We start from the raw sequence: 25,000 nt of genomic DNA, 5'->3' as shown, positions 1-25,000 counted from the left end.
GAACAGATGAAGAAATTCGATGAGAAGATGAAGGAGATCCAGCAGTTGGAACATGTTGAGGCCCTGGCAGTTAAACAGCTCACACTGCGCAGACAGAACACGGTTCTGGAGAACTCGAGTGGAAAAGCGGACACGGTTCAGACAGACGAATCGGACTCGGACATGGAGAAAACGCTGCTGGAGAGACTCCGATCTATAAAACATGAGAAGTCAGTTGTTACTTCAGTGTAGAAACTGTTACAGTTAGCATTAGCATATGCTAATCCTTTATATTGCCTAATATATTAGCTACCAGATAGAGGCAGATAACTGCTAAGCTAATATAGCTAAGCTGCTAATGTTTAGCCACTTAGTTGTGTTTAATACCTTTATGATGTTTTGTTCATTAGCTATTCGCTAGTTGCTAAAGAAGATGCTATCTAGCTTGAGAAAATAGTGTTTTCTCTGAAAGAACCTCATGCTAATGTAGCATTCTAGCGTGTTAGCTTTGGGTAAGTGGAGTGTGAAGTGTGTGTCTGTGTGTTTCAGGAGTAAATTGGTCTTCAGGCTGCCAGAGCTGGGTGCTTCTGATAGCGAGAACCTGGAGTGTGAGAGCACATCGGGTTTTGAGAGTCCTCTCGAGGACAGAATGACTTCGCTAGTGTTGGAAGGTCAGTAACAGGTACAGAAGCAGCTTACTTTTTTTGCATAATGCCACTGCATGAGGAGAACGTGGCTTCACTCATCAGGTTCCTCCTGGTTTCCTCCTGGTTTCTTCTCAGGTTCCTCCTGGATTCCCCTCTCAGGTTACTCTTGGGTTCCTCAGGTTTCTTCTTACTGCCACTGGGGGACATTTTAAATTATTCTTCTCTGGTTTAGTTTTTGTCCTGTTAGTGGTGCTGTACTTCTGTCTGAAACCTCATCAGTCTCTTTTCAAGTAGCTTTATTAGCAAATGTTAATTGCTGCTGCAGTGTTATATAATGATATAATGCTAATCTGTGCTAGTGCTGTTATTGTGCTAGGCTAACTGTAGTGCACCCTCTTGTGGGTAATATTTACCCACAGTGCACTGCTGGAGAGGGCTGAGATGCTATGCTACATGTTATTCTGTGTGACAAATGATTACTTACTGTTCAAAAGTGAGTGTAAAATAATTAGCATTGTGTTTCAGGTGAGTGGAGAGCGACGGAGGAAAAAGCAGTGTGTGATGTCGAAGCTCAGAGACGCAGCAGTGCTCAGCGTGTCGTTCAGGATGACCGCCAGAATTTACAAAGCATCACTGAACGAGACATCCCTTTTATAGATGACGATTAGCATCGAAACATTCAGCGCCGATCAGTCACTAAACCACCCTGAACAACATGTGCAGTATCGTTAGCACAGAGAGTTTATAACCGCTAACAGTTCTCACTACTCATTATTTTGTTGGAAAGCGTTGCCATGGTTACGCTGTGGAGTGCAGCAAGCTAGCCATTGTTAAAAGTAGGAGCTTAATGTCTAGCTAGCTAAGTGTTGATACAAAATGTATTTGGTTAAAACTAGCTGTAATCTTATCACTGATAGAGCTAATTATTATTATTATTATTTTTAAAATCAGTGTAAAAATGAAATAAATAAAACTCGACTCAAACATGCGGCGACGAAGCGCTGAGTGCTAACTGCTAGCTACAGCCGCTAACAGCTGCTAGTGCTACAGCTAATCCAATAGAAGTCACTTTTTTTTTTCCACTTCTTTTTCACAAGATCATATTTTTTATACAGTGATGTCATCCACTTATTTGTAGTGTGTGTGTTTGTGTGTGTGTGTGTTTGTGTGTGTACAAGTCAAACGTAATATAAATAGTGACGAATCCACTCTATGAAAAAACGTCTCAAAATCAAAAATATTAAATTTATTCTTGGTTCTTTAACACATTTTTATTTACTACAGAATTCCAGATGTTTTCTCTCATAGTTTGGATTCTTCACTATTAATGTACAATGTAGGAAATAATACAAATAAAACAACACTAAAGAAGAAGTGTGTGTCCATACTTTTCTCTGGAACTGTGTGTGTTATTTACTACTGCAGTAATTTATACATAATTTTAGACTTCGTTCAGTTTCATTCCGAAATAAACAAAAAGAATAAATCTGACATGGACAGCGGTTGTGAGAGGGACCGTTAGCCAATCACTACACAGCGGGTGGAATACTATTGTCCAATCATAACGCGGGAACGGCAGCGTGATACCCAATCAAAGAAAGGTAGGCGGGACTTGTGTGAACACGGAAGTGGAAAATAAAAGTGCTACAGTGAGCTGGAGAACTGAATCATTCAGTTAGCTGCGAGCTAATGGTGGTGCTAATTTCAGGCTAGCATACACAACGCTAATCCGGCTAAACTACAGGGCAGGTCGATCCGTGTGTGTGCTGGAAGGATGGGGATAAGCTAACGATGACCGGAGAGAAGAAGAAGAAGAAGCGGCTAAACCGCAGCATTCTCCTGGCCAAGAAAATCATCATTAAAGATGGAGGCAGTGTGAGTTACCATGCTAATGCTAACACCCAGTCTGATCTATTAGCTTAGCCATGCTAACGCCACAGCTGTGTTTACATTCAGCCTTTAATTTTAAACTGAAGAGATTTAAACACCTTCATGATCAGATCTACTGATCCTCACCTGACTGCCACCATCACTGTGTGTGTGTGTGTGTGTGTGTGTGTGTGTGTGTGTGTACACACACCAATAATGTTTAATAAAATGTTTATTTTGTATTAATTTTCATCCCCGTAATGAGGTGTCGATTGATTGATTGAATGATTTGTTCCTGTTGCTGTGTGAAGTTTGGCTTCTGTGGAACAAGAACATCTGAAAAACACTCACATTAAAACATGAAGACTCTCATAAATCATGTAAAAGTGTTTTTATTATAATAAAGTGAAGAGGAGATACATCTCTCTCTCTCTCTCTCTCTCAGTGTTAATAAACTCATCACACCTAACCATACTCAACTCTGTGTGTGTGTGTGTGAGAGAGATCTGGAAGCGGTTGTATGAAGTGAGAGAACTGCAGGTGTGGTTTTTTTTAAATGCACAATACTTTACACGCTGATACACAGCACACTGATTAAAGCTCAGGTCTGATGTGAGGACACACACACACTATGGGATCGGTGTGTGTGAGTGGGGTAAGTGTAGAAGTTTATTAACTCTTCTGTTCTCTGGGTTTCTGCTGAATTACACTCAGGAGGCACAAAATCTCGGCGCAGCATCCCCTACTGACACTTCAGGGTAATGCAGCACATATAGCATTAATAAGCATTAACACTGTGTGTGTGTGTGTGTGTGTGTGTGTGTGTGTTTAGCCACAGGGGATGGGTGAACCAAGTGTATACCATGCGGTGGTCGTCATCTTCCTGGAGTTCTTCGCCTGGGGACTTCTCACCACACCCATGCTCACGGTAAACCCTATACACACACATGCACACTTAGTGGTATAATAATGACTTGAACCATTTTGTTTGTGTTTACTTTTACTTAACATAAGACTTTAATTGTTAGGTAGATTTATCTTTATACTTTTCATGAATATGCAAATTTGAAAATTCTACATATGTCCATTTGTCATTTAGTTTTTCCCTTCTAGTAGCATTTATATTAGTGTGTGTGTGTGTGTGTGTGTGTGTGTGTGTGTGTGTGTGTGTGTCAGGTTTTGCATCAGACATTCCCACAGCACACATTCCTGATGAATGGACTCATTCATGGAGTTAAGGCAAGTTAATGATCATACACACACACACATGCACACAAACACGTGAACAAAACAGTATTCATTTGTGAGTTTGTAAAAATTATCTAAAGATGTGATAATGTTTCTGACCACTGAGAATAAGTGTGTGTGTGTGTGTGTGTGTGTGTGTGTGTGTGTGTGTGTATATATATAGGGTCTCTTGTCGTTCCTTAGTGCTCCTCTAATTGGTGCTCTCTCTGATGTTTGGGGTCGGAAGTCGTTCCTTCTTCTTACAGTCTTCTTCACCTGCGCACCCATTCCACTGATGAAGATCAGCCCATGGTAACACACACACACACACATATACACACAAACTCCATTTGAGTTTCAATAATGTTTTATTTTGGGGTGTGTGTGTGTGTGTGTAGGTGGTACTTTGCAGTGATCTCTGTGTCAGGAGTGTTTGCTGTGACGTTCTCGGTCATCTTTGCGTACGTAGCCGACATCACACAGGAGCATGAGAGGAGCACAGCATATGGCTTGGTGAGAGAACACACACACACACACACACACACACACATCTGGTGTATGGTGTAATGCCATCCCGCCAGGTGTAAGGTGTGAATGTTCACTTAGTACTGCCCCCTGCAGGTGTCGGCTACGTTTGCGGCGAGTTTGGTGACGAGTCCGGCGATCGGGGCGTACCTGTCTCAGGTGTACGGAGATACGTTAGTGGTGATTCTGGCTTCAGCCATCGCTCTTCTTGACATCGCCTTCATCCTCGTGGCTGTTCCTGAGTCTCTACCTGAGAAAATGAGACCTGCATCATGGGGAGCACCCATCTCCTGGGAACAGGCTGATCCCTTCTCTGTGAGTCTCGCGCGCTCGCACACACACACACACACACACACACGCGCACGCTTATGTGCACAGTTTTACATGACTGACTACTGATTGAATACGTGTGTGTGTGTGTTGCAGTCTTTAAGGAAGGTTGGTCAGGACTCCACAGTGTTGTTGATCTGTATCACAGTCTTCCTCTCGTACCTGCCTGAGGCCGGACAATACTCCAGCTTCTTCCTGTACCTGCGGCAGGTAACACACAAACACACACACAAACACAAACACACTGCAGCTGTAATGTTTGGTTTAAGATTTAAAATAACTGTGTGTGTGTGTGTGTGTGTGTGTGTGTGTGTGTGTGTGTGTGTGTGTGTGTGTGTGTGTGTGTGTGTGTTAAACAGGTGATTGGATTCACCTCAGAGACAGTTGCAGCGTTTATTGCCGTAGTGGGAATCCTCTCTATATTAGCTCAGGTGTGTGTGTGAAATTATACACATGCTTTCACAGGTGCAGTTATTTTGGTTTTAATGTGTGTGTGTGTGTGTGTACACAGACGGTGGTGTTGGGTGTGCTGATGCGCTCCATTGGGAATAAGAACACTATCCTGTTAGGACTCGGCTTTCAGATCCTGCAGCTCGCCTGGTACGGCTTCGGCTCCCAGCCCTGGTGAGTCACGATACACACAAACACACATACATACACACTAATACAAACACATGTTCACACAACAAACAAAAATAATTACACACTCACACTTTCTCTCACACACACACACACACACACACACAGTCAGGGTTCTTAAACAGGAAATTAAGCGATGGAGAAACTGACAGTTTATTTTGAAAAGAAGTCGTGTGTGTGTGTGTGTGTGTGTGTGTGTGTGTGTGTGTGTGTGTGTGTGTTAGGATGATGTGGGCAGCAGGAGCTGTAGCTGCAATGTCTAGCATCACTTTTCCAGCCATTAGTGCCATTGTCTCTCGAAATGCAGATCCTGACCAGCAGGGTGAGAACACACACACACACACACACACACACACAGGTAGAGGGGTAGGGGGCTATAAATCCCTCTTAGAAATGAATGGGGAAACAGCTAGGATTCACATACATTGACACACACAGAGTGAACGAGCCGGGGCAAAGCCCACAGACCCCAGACATGCCATACATCAGTCTAAACAGCCCGGTGGGGAGAATTGCATTATGGGAGATGCTATAACCTCACACTCAATAGGGGGTAGGGGTCGGGAGCAAAAAAATACACCAAGGAAGACCTGTGATTCAACGGACTCAGCCCAGCATAGGAAGATGCACTGTGGGTAATCTAGTGAAGTCACATGACGTCACATTAAGGCACGCCCCCACCAAATAGCCTCCTAAATAACACTCAAGGGCGTTTGAATCAATGTCACCTGATGTCATAGGCCACGCCCACCACACAAATCTATTAGCTTACCGTGTCACTAAACTCGCTCCGACCAGGACACGTGACGCCTCAAAACGTCATGTCATGTGGGCGGGAACATGTAAAAAAAAAAAAAAGGCGAAATGACAAAAGTCTGGTGACACTGGCGTGTGACACGTCTAAACACTGGGCATGGCGAGGGGAGTCAAACATGTGTGATGACCTCACGTGACATTAGTGGCCCCATCCCCTTGGAAAACGAGGGCAATGCATGGTATCAAAGTATGATCGTGTCTCGCAGTTGGCACCGAAAACACGGTTGGCCCTAAAAAACTACGCACATCCGGTGTCAGTTTTTGCACCGTCATGCACCACTCACGTTTTCTTCAGGAAATTTCAGATTCTAGTTTACTTTACACTTCGAGCCTTTACACGTGTTTAGCTAGTTCCTTAATCTTTAACCTCACACACTGAGGTGGTAGATCATGAACAAAAACCCACATTACCTCCTGACCTGTTTACATCCTCGATTCCCAGAACAAACTGTGTGTGTGTGTGTGTGTGTGTGTGTGTGTGTGCGTGCGCGCACGTGCCTGCCTGCCTGCCTGCCTGCCTGCAGGTGTGGTACAGGGGATGATAACGGGGATCAGGGGGTTGTGTAACGGACTCGGCCCCGCTCTCTACGGCTTCGTGTTCTACCTGTTTCATGTGGAGCTGAATGAGATGGACGCTGCAGAAGGAGGAGAGAAAGGAACCAAACCCAACATGGCCAATCCCACTGACGAGGTCTGTCTCTTTTTCTCTCTCACACACACACACACACACACACACACAAGAAATGAGACAGGGAATGAATAAAACAATTGTGTGTGTGTTTCTGTGCAGAGTGCCATCATTCCTGGTCCTCCGTTTCTGTTCGGAGCCTGCTCAGTTTTGCTCTCCCTGTTGGTGGCGCTCTTTATCCCTGAACACAACGCTCTCTCTCTGCGGTCCGGGAACTACAAGAAACATGCCAGCACCGCCCAGAGCCACACCCACACCCCTCAGGGCGGAGTCTGTGAAGGCAAAGAGCCTCTACTGGACGACAGCAGCGTATGACCCCACCTGCGATACCTCAAATGCACATCAGGGTGGAGCCTGCAAGAAGACAGAACTTATTGGTTTACAGCAGTGTCTGACTCCACCCACCACCACCTCACACACATCAGGGTGGAGCTTGTGATGGAAAGGGCTTTTCTATTGGACAGGTTCAGTCCCTGACTCCACCTACTGCCACTTCAAACACACCAGGGTGGAGCTTGGACAGATTGAATGATTGTACTGTAAGACTCTGCCCACTTTCTCCTCGATAATACTTTGTTTTTGTGCTCAAATATGTGAGGGGGTGGAGCCTATGATAATTAGATTAGAGCAGTGCAGGGTTCTGCCCACTGCTGCCAAGCAGACAGAGACAGACACACACACACACACACATCCCTGTGGGTGGAGTCTATGAGCAGAAGAAGGATCTTGACTCCACCCACTGACATCTCACACATCAGGGCGGAGCCAATTTACATCCAATACAAAGGACCAATGGCGTATGGCCTCGCCCACTGCCACACTAAAGATTCATTAGGCGGAGCCTGTCGGAATGAGTGAAAGTTGTGTATGACTCCACCCACTGCCACCTGAAACACACCTCAGGGTGGAGTCAGGAACATAACTCCTCCCAATTTGACCTGTTTTGCTCCACCTACACATTTTTCACCATTCTGACCTCCATCAGCTGAACACACACACTTCAGGACTGTGTGTGAATGACGCTAGCGCGTGCGCTCGCACACACGCACGCACACACAGTGTCCACTGATTAAACAGTCTGGGAGGGGTGTGTGTGTGTGTGTGTGTGTGTGTGTGTGTGTGTGTGTGTGTGTGTAGCCTCTCTCTCTCCTGAGGCCATATCAGAGCGGCTGTGTCCTGAATGGTGCCCTACTCTCTTTTCCCTACAGAGACGCAGTGCACATCTCTTTTTGTGTACACTGTGTGTGTGTGTGTGTGTGTGTGTGTGTGTGTGTGTGTGTGTGTGTGTGTGTATAATTTTTTACATTTCTGGTTCGCCTGTGGTGCATTGTGGGTAGCTGTTGGTTTGATTGTGGTTTTTGCATTGCATTATGGGATTTTGTCCACTTTTTTGTGGATAAACAGATATCTGATGTAGGGCAGTATGTAGTAAACTGGGTCTATATCGGGAAGCAGCAGCACCATCATCAAACCTGCTGCCCATGTTTACTGTAGAACTGAAAACCTGAACTCTGATGATGGCGCTGTTTCTCTCCCTCCTGCTCTGAGTGGGTTTTTTGTGTGTGTGTATTTGTGATGAACCAGAATATTGAAGGAAACTGTAATACAGTGATTGAGATGTAAATAACAGGAAATGAATGGACCCGTATTTATTAAAGGTTGCTGATTCTCAGCTCTTCATGTCTCGCCCACTTCCTATCTGACCTTCAGCTTATAATGGGATGGTGTTCATCTCCTCCTCAGCCTGGAGAGAGAGAGGAATTACTGCATGAACTATTATATTATAAATATTTACCATTTTATAAAGTGAAAAAAATGTATTTTACCTAATAATAATAATAATAATAATAATAATAATAATAATAATAATAATACACAGTAAGGTTTTCAGAAGATTCCAGCCCCAGAGGGAGGAGACTCACACCTGCTTCTGATCAAACTTTTACCTCACTTTCTAACTGGTAGACCATCAGGACCAGCTAAACTTTCTCTGCTGAGGCGGCATTTAGTGCATTTTAATATTGTTTTCAATTAATATTTATTCAATTATTTCCCATAGTCTTCATTTCATAGTTTTTTTTTCTCAGGTGTTCTGCTACAAGTAGTGTCTGCTTACAAACGTGCAGTTTAAATTACATGGGAATGAACGTGGTCAGAGAGTTCACTAGATCAAACATATTCATGTGGATTTAAAAGATGTTTTTTTTAATGAATGACGGGGAAAAGAAAGAAGGACGTTTACAAGACGGACTTTTGAAGAAAAGCTGGACATCATGAGGAGCGGTCGAACAAAACAGTTGTTAACCCTTTTCATTACCCATCTATACTTTTGTGTTTTCTTTCCTGTAGAATTTACACAAAAACACACAATTTGCCTGCCTTCATTTCAAATACCCAGGAAAACCGTAATTCACAGAAATGCAGGGACACCAGAGGTATTTTGATGAGGTGAATATGGATGCTTCTGCTGAAGATGATGTATGTGGAGGTTCAGTTGTGGCTACAGTGAAAGGAGACGTGTTGAATTGTGTTCATTGGGTTTCTTACTTTAGTAATGAAATACATTTTCTCTGTATGAGATTCAGTGCTCTGTTCTACTGCACTTATCTCTGATATTGATGATTTCTATATCTGTAGCATCATAATGATGGGATTAAGAGGTGGATTGATTCAGGTAAAACATCACTGAAGGTCCAGGGGTTAAGTACATGATCCACCATTGCATTTTGTGTCTCTTTTTACCTCACTTTCTGACCAATTTACCTCACTCTCCAAGTCAATTACCTCACACAGTCTCCTTTACCTCTTAGTGATTTATTTACCTCACACCCTGAACTTATCCCTCACATACTGGTTTATTTATCTTAATCAGAATCAGAATCAGGTTTATTGGCCAAGTGTGTTGACACACACAAGGAATTTGGTTCCAGCTGTTTGTTACTCTCAAAAGTACAGACATAAATAAAAACCTATACATGACAAAACAGACACAACAAGACAAAAACAGACTATACAAGACAATACAGACAATATGAGACAGTATAGACAGTGTGGGTAATAAATAGGGATACAGACCAGTAATGTACATAAAGTGTGGGAGTGCATGGTAGTGCAAATGACAGTATTGTGTGTCAGGTATGATGAGAGAGGTTACTATAAAACTTTGTACAGTATATAGAAGCAATAGTGTGTGCAACATATACAGATAATGTGATGAGTGACAGTTCTGTGACAGTTCTGTGCAGTACTCATAGATATGAGCATGGAATTTAATTATGGTCAGTTGTTAGTGAGGGTGATTGCTTGGGGAAAGAAACTGTTCCTGTGTCTGGCAGTCTTAGTGAACAAAGTTCTGTAGCGCCTGCCAGAAGGGAGGAGCTGAAAGATGTTGTGTCCAGGGTGTGAAGGGTCATTAATGATTTTTCCTGCCCGGTTTCTGGTTCTTGTATGGTACAAGTCCTGGAGAGTGGGCAGGGGGCACCAATGATTTTTCAGCTGTTTTAACAGTTTTCTGCAGTCTGTTTCTGTCCTGTTTTGTTGCTGCTCCAAACCAGATGGTGATTGATGAGCACAGGACAGATTCAATGACTGCAGTGTAGAACTGTATCAACAGCTCCTGTGGCAGACTGTACTTCCTTAATTGCCTTAGAAAGTACATCCTCTGCTGGGCCTTTTTCAGAATTGAGTTTATGTTTGATTCCCATTTCAGGTCTTGGGAAATGGTAGTGCCCAGAAACTTGAAGTTCTCCACAGGTGACACAGGAATGTTGGATATTGTGAGGGGGAGTAGTGTTGAAGGATGTTTCCTAAAGTCCACTATCATCTCCACAGTTTTGAGTGTGTTTAGCTCAAGGTTGTTCTGACTGCACCATAGCACCAGCTGCTTCACCTCCTGCTTATATGCAGACTCGTCACCATCTTGGATTAGTCCAATGAGCGTGGTGTCATCTGCAAATTTCAGGAGTTTGACAGTTGGGTCACTTGATATGCAGTCATTCGTATAAAGGGAGAATAGCAGTGGGGAAAGGACACACCCCTGAGGAGCACCAGTGCTGACTGTCTGAATACCGGAGGTAACACCTCCCAGTCTCACCTGTTGTTTCCTGCCTGTCAGGAAGCTGGTGATCCATTGACAGATGGCAGGGGTATAGTAAGGTTTAGGAGTTTGAGTGGAGGATTCCCGGAATTATTGTATTGAAAGCCGAACTAAAGTCAACAAACAAAATCCGGGCATATGTTCCTGGGCAGTCAAGGTGTTGCAGAATGTAGTTTAGCCCCATGTTGACTGCGTCATCCACCGATCTGTTTGCTCGGTATGCAAACTGTAGGGGATCCAGCAGCTGTTCTGTCACCTTCTTTAGATGGGCCAATACCAGCTTTTCAAAGGTCTTCATGACGACAGATGTCAGAGCGACAGGCCTGTAGTCATTCAGTCCAGTAATGGAGGGTTTCTTGGGGACTGGGATGATTGTGGAGAGTTTAAAGCAGGAGGGACCTCACACAACTCCAGTGATCTGTTGAAGATAGAGGTGAAAATGGGAGCCAGTTGGTCAGCACATGCTTTGAGACAGGAGGGGGAGACACCGTCTGGGCCGGAGCCTTCCTTGTCTTCTGTCTCTGAAAGAGCCGATACACATCCTTTTCACAAATCGTGAGCGCAACTTGAGTGCTGGAAGGAGTTGTAAGAGAAATCCAGAGGTGTGATGGGGGCAGACATTGGGCTGGGTTGGATGAGAGGTGTGAAGATATTGTCCTCAAACCTGCAGTAGAAGGTGTTAAGGTCGTCAGCCAGGTCTTTGTTTGCTTCAGTGGGGAGGGGTGGTCTCCTGTAGTTTGTGATATTTTGCAGGCCTTTCCACACTGATGCAGGGTCGTTAGCTGAAAACCTGCTTTTCAGCTTTTCAGAGTAGCTTCTTTTGGCTATTCTGATCTCCTTTGTCAGTTGGTTCCTGGCCTGCTTGTACAGAGCTTTGTCCTCCCTCTGTATGCATCTTCCTTGGCATGTCGAAGTTTTTCAGTTTGGCTGTGAACCATGGCTTGTTGTTACTGAACTTGCAGAAGGTTTTGGTTGGCACACACATGTCTTCACAAAAACTGATGTAGGATGTCACAGTGTCAGTCAGCTCATCCAGGCTGTCAGTTCCAGCCTCAAAGACACTCCAATCAGTGCACTCAAAGCAGTCTTGTAGTTCCTGCTTTGCCTCACTGGTCCATCTCTTCACTGTTTTGACTACAGGCTTAACAGATTTTAGTTTCTGCCTGTATGTTGGAATAAGATGAACCAAGCAGTGATCAGAGTTCCCTAAAGCTGCCCGGGTACAGAGCGTCTGAGTCCTTAAGAACGGTGTAGCAATGATCCAGTGTGTTTTTCCTCTTGTCGGACAGTTAATATGTTGCCTGTATTTTGGAAGTTCTACTGTTAGTTTTGCTCTGTTAAAGTCTCCAAGGATAATAAAAAGAGAATCCGGATGTTTTTGCTCCAAGCCGGATATTTGGTTTGCCAGGTTTTGCAGTGCATCATTCACGTTGGCCTGAGGTGGGATGTAAACTCGGTCAGAATGAATGAGGAAAATTCCGGTGAGTAAAACGGTTTACAGTTTATTACCAGTGATTCCAAGTTTGGGCTGCAGTATTTATCCAGCACTGTGACATCTGTACACCAACGTTCGTTAATGTAGAAGCAGATTCCGCCGCCTTCGTTTTGCCCGATAGCTCCGTTCGCGATCCGCTCGGTGTAAGTGAAAGCCGAGAGAAGTAATCCGCTGTCCGGGATTGAGCGACTGAGCCAAGTTTCAGTAAAACAGAGAGCAGCGGAGCATGCAAAATCTTTGTTTGTTCCGTTAAGAAGAGTTAGTTCGTCCATTTTGTTCGGCAGTGAGCGGAGGTTCGCCAGGTGAATCGACGGAGCGCAGTTCTAAATCCTCTGTCGCAGCTTCACTAGCGCCGGCGCGCTTCCCCCGCCGGCGTCTCCTCCATGTGCCATAGAGAGTGGCTGCAGCTCCAACTAAGATCTCCAAATAACTTTCCGGGTTTGTAAAAATTGTTGAAAAAGTGTCTGGAGTGAACTCCCCGATGTTAAGCAATTCTTCTTTAGTGTAAGTTATTAGGGTAGGGTAACTAAACACACAGACAATAAACAAAAAGAAAGAGAGTACTAGAGAGAGTCGTGCCGAGGCTGCCATCCGCGGCGCCATCTTGAGGTAAACTCAGGGTATGAGATAAACCAATGTGTGAGGTAAACTCAACATTTACCTCACACACTGGTTTATTTACCTCACACCCTGAACTTTTACCTCACACATTGGTTTATCTCATACCCTGAGCTTTTACATCACACACTGGTTTGTTTACCGCACATCATGAATTTTTACCTCACACACGTTTATTTACCTCAAACAGGTTTATTTACCTCACATACATTTATTTACCTCAAACAGGTTTATTTACCTCACACCCTGAACCTTAACCTTGCACACGTTTTACCTCAAACAAGTTTATTTACCTTACATCCTGAACTTTAACTTCTCACACGTGTTTATTTACCTCAAACAGGTTTATTTACCTCACACCCTGAACTTTTACCTCACATACTGGTTTATTTAACTCACATCCTGAACTTTTACCTCACACACTGGTTTATTTACCTCACTCCCTGAACTTTTACCTCACACCCTGAACCTTAACCTTGCACATGTTTTACCTCAAACAGGTTTGTTTACCTCACACCCTGATCTTTTACCTCACCCGCTGGTTTGTTTACCTCGCATCCTGAACTTTTACCTCACACACTGGCTTATTTACCTCAAACTGGTTTATTTACCTCACACCCTGAACTTTTACCTCACCCGCTGGTTTGTTTACCTCACATCCTGAACTTTTACCTCACACACTGGCTTAATTACCTCAAACTGGTTTATTTACCTCACATGCTGAACTTTTACCTCACACACTGGTTTATTGACTTTAAACTTCAAGCATTTACAAGTGTTTACTGAGGCTTACTAAGGTGGTACAGTGTGGACAAAAATACATCACACACACACACACACACACACACACACATTACCTCCTGACCTGTTTACATCCTCTGTTCCCAGAAACAAACTGTGTGTGTGTGTGTGTGTGTGTGTGTGTGTGTGTGTGTGTCTATACAATGTTGTTCAACCCCACCAAATGTCAGATGTTAATGATGGGAAGAGGATGTGAGGGAGAGGACAGGAGGTGGATGTACTAAAATAAACGTTTCCTAGACAACGCTTCATATTCTGCTTGTGTACCTTCTTAACTCCATTTCATCCCAAACACACAAACACCTGATATCATCTCACATTTACAAAAACTGAGGTAATTTGAGATGAGATGTGGTGAGATGAGTTAAGGTGATTTGAGATGAGATGTAGTGAGATGTGGTGTGGTGAGATGAGTTGAGGTAATTTGAGGTGAGATGTGGTGAGAAGAGTTGAGGTCATTTGAGATGAGATGTGGTGTGCTGAGATGAGTTAAGGTAATTTGAGATGTGGTGTGGTGAGATGAGTTGAGGTAATTTGAGATGAGATGTGGTGTGCTGAGATGAGTTGAGGTAATTTGAGATGAGATGTGTTGAGATGAGTTGAGGTAATTTGAGATTAGATGTGGTGAGATGAGTTGAGGTAATTTGAGATGATGTGGTATGGTGAGATGAGTTGAGGTAATTTGAGATGAGATGTGGTGTGGTGAGATGAGTTGAGGTAATTTGAGATGAGATGTGGTGTGGTGAGATGAGTTGAGGTAATTTGAGATGAGATGAGATGTGGTGTGGTGAGATGAGTTGAGGTAATTTGAGATGTGGTGTGGTGAGATGAGTTGAGGTAATTTGAGATGTGGTGTGGTAAGATGAGTTGAGGTAATTTGAGATGTGGTGTGGTGAGATGAGATGAGTTGAGGTAATTTGAGATGAGATGTGGTGAGATGTGGTGAGGTGTGGTGAGATGAGTTGAGCTAATTTGAGATGTGGTGTGGTGAGATTAGTTGAGGTAATTTGAGATGTGGTGAGGTGAGATGAGATGAGTTGAGGTAATTCGAGATGAGATGTGGTTTGGTGAGATTAGTTGAGGTAATTTGAGATGAGATGTGGTGAGGTGTGGTGAGATGAGTTGAACTAATTTGAGATGTGGTGTGGTGAGATGAGTTGAGGTAATTTGAGATGAGATGTGGTGTGGTGAGATTAGTTGAGGTAATTTGAGATGTGGTGAGGTGAGATGAGTTGAGGTAATTTGAGATGAGATGTGGTTTGGTGAGATTAGTTGAGGTAATTTGAGATGAGATGTAGTGAGGTGTGGTGAGATGAGTTGAGGTAATTTGAGATGTGGTGTGGTGAGATGAGTTGAGGTAATTTGAGATGTGGTGTGGTGAGATTAGTTGAGGTAATTTGAGATGAGATGTGGTGAGATGAGATGAGTTCCGGAGTTGTTGTAACTCGGGGATGAATCTCAGCTGTGCCACTGGAGTTTCCTGCTGCAGGCATTAGGGACGTACTGTGCAGGTGTGTGCTTTATGTGAAGCCGTGAGGAGTTCGTGCAACTTCGTTGTGGTCATATTGTGGGGAGACAGAAGAGCTGAGACGGAGACAGAAGAGCTGAGACAGAGCTCGGCTGCTGTTGCTCTGTAACTTCACTTCTCCATGCGTGACTTGTCAATAGCCTGTTAGCGTTCGCTTTATCTTTACTATTATCAGGAGAATAAGTGAATAAAGTTCTGCTCTCAGCATGAACACACGGCGGACAGGGTGAAGAACACGTATCTGTTATTTGTGTGAGTTCCGGGAGGCTGTAAATAACTGCCCCGGAGCAGAGGGGCAAAAGTTTGTGAGCCTTCTTTCCACTAGCAGTTAGCTTAGCGCTAGTTTGGCCTTTCAGGTTTCCGGGCCAGGCTGAGGGGTTTTCTCCTCGCCCCCCTGTGAGTCCGAAAAACAGAAGAATCCGGATGAAGATGAAGATGTTGGAGAGATTAATGAGAAATAAAGCCGCCCAGGACGGCGGGGAGAATCCGCACTGCTGCTCGGACTCCAGCTAAGCTAACGCAATCACAGCATGCTAGTCACTCATGCTAGCGAGTGTACAGGAGCGTAACCGAGTTCTCCCCAGAACCTGAACTTTCCTTTCTTTATTTACCAACAAATATCGGTGTTTAAAAGCAGGGTTTGGGGTAAAAGTGTGTTTTGGGGGTAAAACAATGCAGCTGTGGAGTGTGTGTGTGTTTCTGGTGTGGACCTGGTCTAGAAGCGGTGCAGAGAGTGAGTACCTTCACACACACACACACACACACACTCTGTTTTTATTTTTAATCCGTGTAAATGAAATGATTGTCTCACACACTCACACTGTCAAACCTGATTTACATTTAAAACTCTAACACCAACTTCAGATTATTATTATTATTTACAGGTGTGTGTGTGTGTGTGTGTGTGTGTGTGTGTGTGCGCGTGTAAAACTATGTCAATGTTCTCATGTATAGTTCATTACATGAAATTGTTAAGAGATGGTTATATTATGTTTTATAGTGTGGGAGTGGGTTTTATGGTGTGTGTGTGTGGGGGGGGGGTTATGGTGTGGGAGTGGGTTTTATGCTGTGGGAGTGGGTTTTATGGTGTGGGAGTGGGTTTTATGGTGTGGGTTTTATGGTGTGGGAGTGGGTTTTATAGTGTGGGTTTTATGGTGTGGGAGTGGGTTCTTTGGTGTGGGTTTTATGGTGTGGGAGTGGGTTCTATGGTGTGGGTTTTATGGTGTGGGAGTGGGTTCTATGGTGTGGGTTTTATGGTGTGGGAGTGGGTTTTATGGTGTGGGTTTTATGGTGTGGGAGTGGGTTCTATGGTGTGGGTTCTATGGTGTGGGAGTGGGTTCTATGGTGTGGGTTTTATGGTGTGGGAGTGGGTTTTATGGTGTGGGTTTTATGGTGTGGGAGTGGGTTTTATGGTGTGGGTTTTATGGTGTGGGAGTGGGTTCTATGGTGTGGGTTTTATGGTGTGGGAGTGGGTTTTATGGTGTGGGAGTGGGTTCTATGGTGTGGGAGTGGGTTCTTTGGTGTGGGTTTTATGGTGGGAGTGGGTTTTATGGTGTGGGTTTTATGGTGTGGGAGTGGGTTCTATGGTGTGGGTTCTATGGTGTGGGAGTGGGTTCTATGGTGTGGGTTTTATGGTGTGGGAGTGGGTTTTATGGTGTGGGTTTTATGGTGTGGGAGTGGGTTTTATGGTGTGGGTTTTATGGTGTGGAGTGGGTTCTATGGTGTGGGTTTTATGGTGTGGGAGTGGGTTTTATGGTGTGGGAGTGGGTTCTATGGTGTGGGAGTGGGTTCTTTGGTGTGGGTTTTATGGTGTGGGAGTGGGTTTAATGGTGTGGGAGTGGGTTTAATGGTGTGGGAGTGGGTTCTTTGGTGTGGGTTTTATGGTGTGGGAGTGGGTTTTATGGTGTGGGAGTGGGTTCTATGGTGTGGGTTCTATGGTGTGGGAGTGGGTTCTATGGTGTGGGTTTTATGGTGTGGTAGTGGGTTTTATGGTGTGGGTTTTATGGTGTGGGAGTGGGTTCTATGGTGTGGGTTTTATGGTGTGGGTTCTATGGTGTGGGTTCTATGGTGTGGGTTCTATGGTGTGGGATGGGGTACAGGTATGTGTTGTGTGTGTTTGTTGTATTTCTGGCATAAGGACGGTGTGTGTGTTCTAAAATTTGTTGTCCTCAGTTTGTGCGAGTAAGGACATCAGGAACAACGTGATGAACCTGCACTCCTTGGAGAACTGCACAGTGATTGAGGGTCATCTAAAGATCCTACTGATGTTCCACATGAGAGCAGAGGACTTTCGAGGTCTGAGCTTCCCCAAACTGACTGTGGTGACGGATTACCTGCTGCTGTTTCGTGTTTATGGTCTGGAGAGCCTGAGCGACCTGTTCCCCAATCTCACCGTCATCCGAGGGAACAATCTATTCTTCAACTACGCCCTGGTCATCTTTGAGATGCTGCAGCTGAAGGAGATCGGACTGCACAGTCTGATGAACATCACTCGTGGCGCCGTGCGGCTGGAGAAGAACCCTGACCTCTGTTACCTCTCCACGCTCGACTGGTCTCAGATCCTCGACTCTGTGGAAGACAACTACATCATAGCCAATAAGAACGAGGGAGAGTGTGGAGACGTGTGTCCCGGCATGGCCAAGGGCAAGACCACCTGTCCTCAGACCACCATCAACGGCCAGTTCGGGGCTCGCTGCTGGACACAACTCTACTGCCAAAGGAGTGAGTACTTACTTTGTGTACACTGCATGCCAAAAGTATTGGGACACCTGACTTTCCCAGCAGTATGTGGCACACAATTATATTGGACGTCTTTGGATCGACTTTTCCCCTCACTTGAACTAGGAGACTCGAACCTGTTCCAGCATGACAGAGTTCCTGTGCTCAAAGCCAGTTCCATGAAGATCTGCTTTTAATGCAGGTTAGAGTGGAAAATCTTTTGCTGTAGAGCCTGCACCCTGCAATCCAGGCCACCTCACCTACGTCAGTACCTGACTCTACCAACACCCTTATAGCTGAATGAATCTCCACAAAATCTAGTGGAACATCTTCCCAGATCAGTGGAGCTCATTTTAACAGCACATGTGGAATGGGATGTTTAAAAAGATTCAGATACCAAGTTAGTGCTCAGGTGTCCACATACTTTTGACTGTACAGTGTATAATCTCTGCAATTGTGCTGTGAGTAGTTGAGCTGTAGAAGTATTGATAAGTTTGTGTAGTTTGTATAGTTTGTGTTTATTAGATAAGTCAGGGTGTGTTAGTCATGTGTTCACGCACGGCTTCTGTCCACAGCAGAACTAAAACTGTTCTTAGAACCAGGACTCCTGAAGTTCCTGACTTTCATAAAGAAGTTCCTGAGGAAAACGTGCCTAATAGTTTCCTGTAAAATGTGCGCGCACACACACACACACACACACACACACACACACACACACACAGAGACAATTGATTCTGAATGATTTCCTTCTATTGTCTGGTCTTTTCCTGTTCGGAGGTCATGCAGTAAAAAAGAACATAAACACATCAGTAACAACTTTACTGCACACACACACACACACACACACACACACACGATTAAGGATGTCTGTTTGTACAGCGAGACCCTGACCTGTATTAACACACAGTGGGTAAATTGTAATTGTGTACACTGTCTTGTATTCATCCTTTATGTTGTTGTGGTTGCTGGGTGTGTGTTACTTCTGTGTTTGAGTGTTTTTTCTCTCTTTGACTCCACCTCTTTCTCCACCCCTTTGTCCCGCCTCCTGTAGTGTGTCCGTCGGTGTGTAAGGCGAGGGCGTGTACAGTGGAGGGTCAGTGCTGTCACTCGGAGTGTTTGGGAGGGTGTATGAAGCCGGAATCTGCAGCCCAGTGTGTGGCGTGTCGTCACTTCCTGCATGCGGGAGTGTGTGTAGAGACCTGTCCCTCCGGCTTTCTCTCCTTTAAGGAGTGGCGGTGTGTGAGCCCTGCCTACTGCAACGCTCTGCACACACAGTGCTCTCGCAACACACAGGGCCAGGGCTGCATTACCTACGTCATCCACCAGGGGGCGTGCGTTCCTGAGTGTCCTTCAGGGTACACCATCAACTCCACAAAGTGAGTGTAAAACACACACACACACACACAGGGTACACCATCAACTCCACAACGTGAGTGTAAAACGCACACACACACAGGGTACACCATCAACTCCACAACGTGAGTGTAAAACGCACACACACACACAGGGTACACCATCAACTCCACAACGTGAGTGTAACACACACACACACACACACAGGGTACACCATCAACTCCACAGCGTGAGTGTAAAACACACACGCACACAGGGTACACCATCAACTCCACAGCGTGAGTGTAAAACACACACGCACACAGGGTACACAATCAACTCCACAACGTGAGTGTAACACACACACACACACAGGGTACACAATCAACTCCACAACGTGAGTGTAAAACACACACACACACAGGATACACCATCAACTCCACAACGTAAGTGTAACACACACACACAGGGTACACCATCAACTCCACAGCGTGAGTGTAAAACACACACACACACACACACACACAGGGTACACCATCAACTCCACAACGTGAGTGTAAAACACACACACACACACAGGGTACCATCAACTCCTGGCGTGAGTGTAAAACACACACACACACACACACAGGGTACACCATCAACTCCTGGCGTGAGTGTAAAACACACACACACACACACACAGGGTACACCATCAACTCCTGGCGTGAGTGTAAAACACACACACACACAGGGTACACCATCAACTCCACAACGTGAGTGTAAAACACACACACACACACAGGGTACACCATCAACTCCTGGCGTGAGTGTAACACACACACACACACACACAGGGTACACCATCAACTCCACAGCGTGAGTGTAAAACACACACACACACAGGGTACACCATCAACTCCACAGCGTGAGTGTAAAACACACACACACAGGGTACACCATCAACTCCACAACGTGAGTGTAAAACACACACACAGGGTACACCATCAACTCCACAACGTGAGTGTAAAACACACACACAGGGTACACATCAACTCCACAACGTGAGTGTAAAACACACACACACACACACACACAGGGTACACCATCAACTCCTGGCGTGAGTGTAACACACACACACACACACACAGGGTACACCATCAACTCCTGGCGTGAGTGTAAAACACACACACACACAGGGTACCATCAACTCCACAACGTGAGTGTAAAACACACACACACACACACACAGGGTACACCATCAACTCCTGGCGTGAGTGTAACACACACACACACACACAGGGTACACCATCAACTCCACAACGTGAGTGTAACACACACACACACACACACACACACACACACACAGGGTACACCATCAACTCCACAAGGTGAGTGTTAAACACACACACACAGGGTACACCATCAACTCCACAACGTGAGTGTAAAACACACACACACACACACAGGGTACACATCAACTCCACAACGTGAGTGTAAAACACACACACACACAGGGTACACCATCAACTCCACAACGTGAGTGTAAAACACACACACACAGGGTACACCATCAACTCCACAACGTGAGTGTAAAACACACACACACAGGGTACCATCAACTCCACAACGTGAGTGTAAAACACACACACACACACACACAGGGTACACATCAACTCCACAACGTGAGTGTAAAACACACACACACAGGGTACACCATCAACTCCACAACGTGAGTGTAAAACACACACACACAGGGTACACCATCAACTCCACAACGTGAGTGTAACACACACACACACAGGGTACACCATCAACTCACAACGTGAGTGTAAAACACACACACACAGGGTACACCATCAACTCCACAACGTGAGTGTAAAACACACACACACAGGGTACACCATCAACTCCACAACGTGAGTGTAAAACACACACACACACACACAGGGTACACCATCAACTCCACAACGTGAGTGTAAAACACACACACACACAGGGTACACCATCAACTCCTGGCGTGAGTGTAACACACACACACACAGGGTACACCATCAACTCCACAACGTGAGTGTAAAACACACACACACAGGGTACACCATCAACTCCACGTGAGTGTAAAACACACACACACAGGGTACCATCAACTCCACAACGTGAGTGTAAAACACACACACACACACACACACACACACACACACACACACACAGGGTACACCATCAACTCCTGGCGTGAGTGTAACACACACACACAGGGTACACCATCAACTCCACAACGTGAGTGTAACCACACACACACACACACACACACAGGGTACACCATCAACTCCACAACGTGAGTGTAACACACACACACACACAGGGTACACCATCAACCACAACGTGAGTGTAACACACACACACACACACACACACACACACAGGGTACACCATCAACTCCACAACGTGAGTGTAAAACACACACACACAGGGTACACCATCAACTCCACAACGTGAGTGTAAAACACACAGGGTACACCATCAACTCCACAACGTGAGTGTAACCACACACACACACACACACACACAGGGTACACCATCAACTCCACAATGTGAGTGTAACACACACACACACACACACACAGGGTACACCATCAACTCCTGGCGTGAGTGTAACACACACACACACACACACACACAGGGTACACCATCAACTCCACAACGTAAATGTAAAACACACACACACACACACGGTACACCATCAACTCCACAACGTGAGTATAACACACACACACACACACACACACACACACACACACAGGGTACACCATCAACTCCACAATGTGAGTGTAACACACACACACACACACACAGGGTACACCATCAACTCCACAACGTGAGTGTAACACACACACACACACACACACAGAGTACAGATAGAGGGATGGAGATGACAGAGAGACAGAAAGTGGGAGAAAAGAGACGGACAGACAGACGAAGAAGCAGGGAAACATCTTCATGCTGTTTAGGTTGTGTGATTTAGATGCTGTGATATACAGATCTGATTATCCATGTCTCAGTCTAATCTTTTATATCTTTTGTGTGTGTGTGTGTAGCCTGACGTGTACACCGTGTGCAGGAATGTGTCCTAAAGTGTGTGTGGGAGAGAAGACGGTGGACTCTGTGACTGCGGCTCAGGCACTGCGGGGCTGCACGCTGCTGAACGGCAGCCTCATCATCAACATCCGGGGAGGAAGTAAACACCGCAACAACCACCACAACATTAACATCCACAACAACCACCAAAACAACATCCACAACCATAACAATTACCCACAAGAATAATAATCATGCAGTGTGTGAAGTGTATTAGTGTTTTGTTCTACAGCCTCCGTGCGCATGCGCACGCGCACACACACACACACACACATTCACATTAAAAGTGCAAGGCTTCTAACCCTCACCTGCTCAATAATGTCACTCAGTAAAAGGGCTTCTGCTAAATGCTGTAGATGACTTGCACTATACTAACCGTGTGTGTGTGTGTGTGTGTGTGTGTTAGATAATATCGCTTCAGAACTGGAAGCTAACCTGGGTCAGTTGGAGGAGATCACAGGGTACCTGATGGTGCGTCGCTCTTATGCTCTCGTATCTCTGGCGTTCCTCAGAAAGCTCAGCCTGATCCGTGGAGAGACACAGGAACGAGGGTAGGACCGAGTGTTCTGATTGTCTGAAAGCAGAGAGGGTGTGGTGACCATGAAGTAGCACAAGAACACTAAGTGGAATCTATTGAAGCAGTTTTATTATTAGTACTGTTCTCTCTCTCTCTCTCTCTCTCTCTCTCTCTCTCTCTCTTCAAAAGGAATTATTCATTTTTCGCTCTGGACAATCAGAACCTGCGGCAGCTGTGGGACTGGTCAAAACACAACCTCAGCATCCTGCATGGCCGCATGTTCTTCCACCACAACTCCAAACTGTGTCTGAGTGAGATCCGCAGGATGGAGGAGGTGACCGGGACGAGAGAGAGAACGCCCAGGAACGACATCGGCTTAAAGACCAATGGAGACCAGGCGTCCTGTAAGACGCACGTACACACACACACACACACACACACACACACACACACACACACACACAGAGTAAATGTTTTTCATTATAAATACCCGTGTCACCCCCCCAGGTGAGTACCGGCTGTTGAAGTTCACGTCCATCAGGACTGCTGCAGATAAGATCATTATAAAGTGGGAGCCGTTCTGGCCGCCGGACTTCAGGGACCTGCTGGGTTTCATGGTTCTCTATAAAGAAGCGTAAGTGCTGTAATTTATCTTCAGCTTCTAATGTTTCCTCTTTAGCCCTGTGCAGGTCTGAGCTGTGACACAGCTTTACCAGCTCACATATACACACACTGTATCAGACTGGTCTCGGTGTGGAATACTGGTTCTGAGTTCTGTAGTGAGTGTAGCTTGAAGTTTTTACTGAATTCTCATGTAATGCGATGTTACATACAACAGCTGAGATAATAATATTGAGCTATACGTTACCATGCTGTAAGTAATATAGTTGAGATGTTACCATGACAACAACAACCTGTTGTCTGGATGTGTGTGTGTGTGTGTGTGTGGGTTCCACACACCACCAGTCTGTAATCAGTTCCCTTTTAATGTAACAGCAGGTTATCGCCCCCTTGTGGTCACTTGAACCCATGACCTTGGCAGTGTATTCAGTATGACTGCTGGGAGTTTTTTTTTTTTTAATACAGCAGTTCTATAAACAAGAACATGTCTGACAGTTTGGTCAAATATTCAGTGTATTTTCACTGTAGATTCTTAAGAAGCCATGTTCACTATATAACCCACAAACTATCTCACATTGATTTATATGTTACTGATTAAAGTGCTGTAGGTAAAAAATGTAGTCTTTTTTAACTTTTCATCTTCATCTGATGAGCTGTTGGGGTTTAAATCAAAAGCTCCATTTATGAGTACCACGTGAGCTGATAATAACTCTGCTGTAGTACCAGTTTTACAGTGGTGCTGTGTTAAAGTGTGTGTGTGTGTGTGCGTGTGTGTGTGTGTGTGTGTGTGTGTGTGTGTGTGTGTGTGTATGTGTGTATGTGCAGTCCGTACAGGAATGTGACAGAGTTTGACGGGCGGGATGCGTGCGGCTCTAACAGCTGGGTAATTGCAGATGTGGATCCTCCTCAGCGCTCGGGTGATGGGCGTCAGCAGGAGCCTGGGTTCCTCATCGTGGCCTTAAAGCCCTGGACTGAGTACGCCATCATGGTTAAAGCCCAGCTCTCCACCTCTGATGACCACCACATCCAGGGGGCGAAGAGCCGTATCATCTACATCCGCACCAACGCTACCAGTTAGCAATTAGCATAGCGCTAACATGACTTCAATAATAACACTCTAATTATCTACACACTTATTCAGTCTGTCCCTCTGTTTAATATTTCAGAGCCATCTGTGCCACTGGATCCAATCTCCTCCTCCAACTCGTCCTCTCAGATCATCCTGAAGTGGAAACCTCCCAACGACCCCAACGGCAACATCACATACTACGTTGTGTCCTGCCTACAGCAGCCTGAGGCCAGCGAGCTCTACAAGTTTGACTACTGCCAGCAAGGTGTGTGTGTGTGTGTGTGCACCCTTAATGGGGTTTGAAAATAACACCTTACTCCTAAGTAATAGATGTGTGTGTGTGTGTGTGTGTGTGTGTGTGTGTGTGTGTG

The 25,000-nt window shown here is 45.2% G+C and overlaps 3 protein-coding genes across 3 annotated transcripts in view; all 3 read left to right on the top strand.

Annotated features, from left to right (window-relative positions):
• myo9b (myosin IXb) overlaps nucleotides 1-1,680 on the top strand; it is a 25,440-nt gene extending 23,760 nt beyond the window's left edge. The window contains 3 exon segments of the mRNA XM_046852682.1: nucleotides 1-209; nucleotides 529-650; nucleotides 1,152-1,680. The exon segment at nucleotides 1-209 is cut by the window's left edge and continues 22 nt beyond it. Coding sequence (XP_046708638.1) covers nucleotides 1-209; nucleotides 529-650; nucleotides 1,152-1,294 — 474 coding nt within the window. The 3' untranslated portion in view covers nucleotides 1,295-1,680.
• Nucleotides 1,681-2,246: 566 nt separating this feature from the next.
• mfsd14a2 (major facilitator superfamily domain containing 14A2) lies at nucleotides 2,247-8,392 on the top strand. Its single transcript, XM_046852694.1, has 12 exons — nucleotides 2,247-2,501; nucleotides 3,328-3,423; nucleotides 3,672-3,734; nucleotides 3,907-4,034; nucleotides 4,121-4,235; nucleotides 4,344-4,562; nucleotides 4,674-4,787; nucleotides 4,937-5,008; nucleotides 5,089-5,201; nucleotides 5,441-5,538; nucleotides 6,557-6,723; nucleotides 6,823-8,392. Exons 1-12 carry the CDS (start codon nucleotides 2,418-2,420, stop codon nucleotides 7,033-7,035), a joined length of 1,482 nt encoding a protein of 493 aa, XP_046708650.1. The 5' UTR covers nucleotides 2,247-2,417; the 3' UTR covers nucleotides 7,036-8,392.
• Nucleotides 8,393-14,860: 6,468 nt separating this feature from the next.
• The window catches only part of insra (insulin receptor a), a 17,939-nt gene continuing 7,799 nt past the window's right edge, over nucleotides 14,861-25,000 (top strand). Inside the window, exons 1-9 of the mRNA XM_046852701.1 lie at nucleotides 14,861-15,991; nucleotides 17,431-17,979; nucleotides 19,028-19,352; nucleotides 22,383-22,522; nucleotides 22,829-22,973; nucleotides 23,129-23,343; nucleotides 23,447-23,573; nucleotides 24,386-24,633; nucleotides 24,727-24,894. Of these exons, the coding sequence (XP_046708657.1) occupies nucleotides 15,931-15,991; nucleotides 17,431-17,979; nucleotides 19,028-19,352; nucleotides 22,383-22,522; nucleotides 22,829-22,973; nucleotides 23,129-23,343; nucleotides 23,447-23,573; nucleotides 24,386-24,633; nucleotides 24,727-24,894 (1,978 nt within the window). The 5' untranslated portion in view covers nucleotides 14,861-15,930. The remainder of the gene's footprint in view (nucleotides 15,992-17,430; nucleotides 17,980-19,027; nucleotides 19,353-22,382; nucleotides 22,523-22,828; nucleotides 22,974-23,128; nucleotides 23,344-23,446; nucleotides 23,574-24,385; nucleotides 24,634-24,726; nucleotides 24,895-25,000) is intronic.

The sequence above is a fragment of the Silurus meridionalis genome, chromosome 6 (genome assembly GCF_014805685.1).
Source record: "Silurus meridionalis isolate SWU-2019-XX chromosome 6, ASM1480568v1, whole genome shotgun sequence".
NCBI classification, from domain to species: Eukaryota; Metazoa; Chordata; class Actinopteri; order Siluriformes; family Siluridae; genus Silurus; species Silurus meridionalis.
The sequence above is the reverse complement of the archived record's forward strand: the minus strand, read 5'-3'. Positions and strand labels throughout refer to the sequence as shown.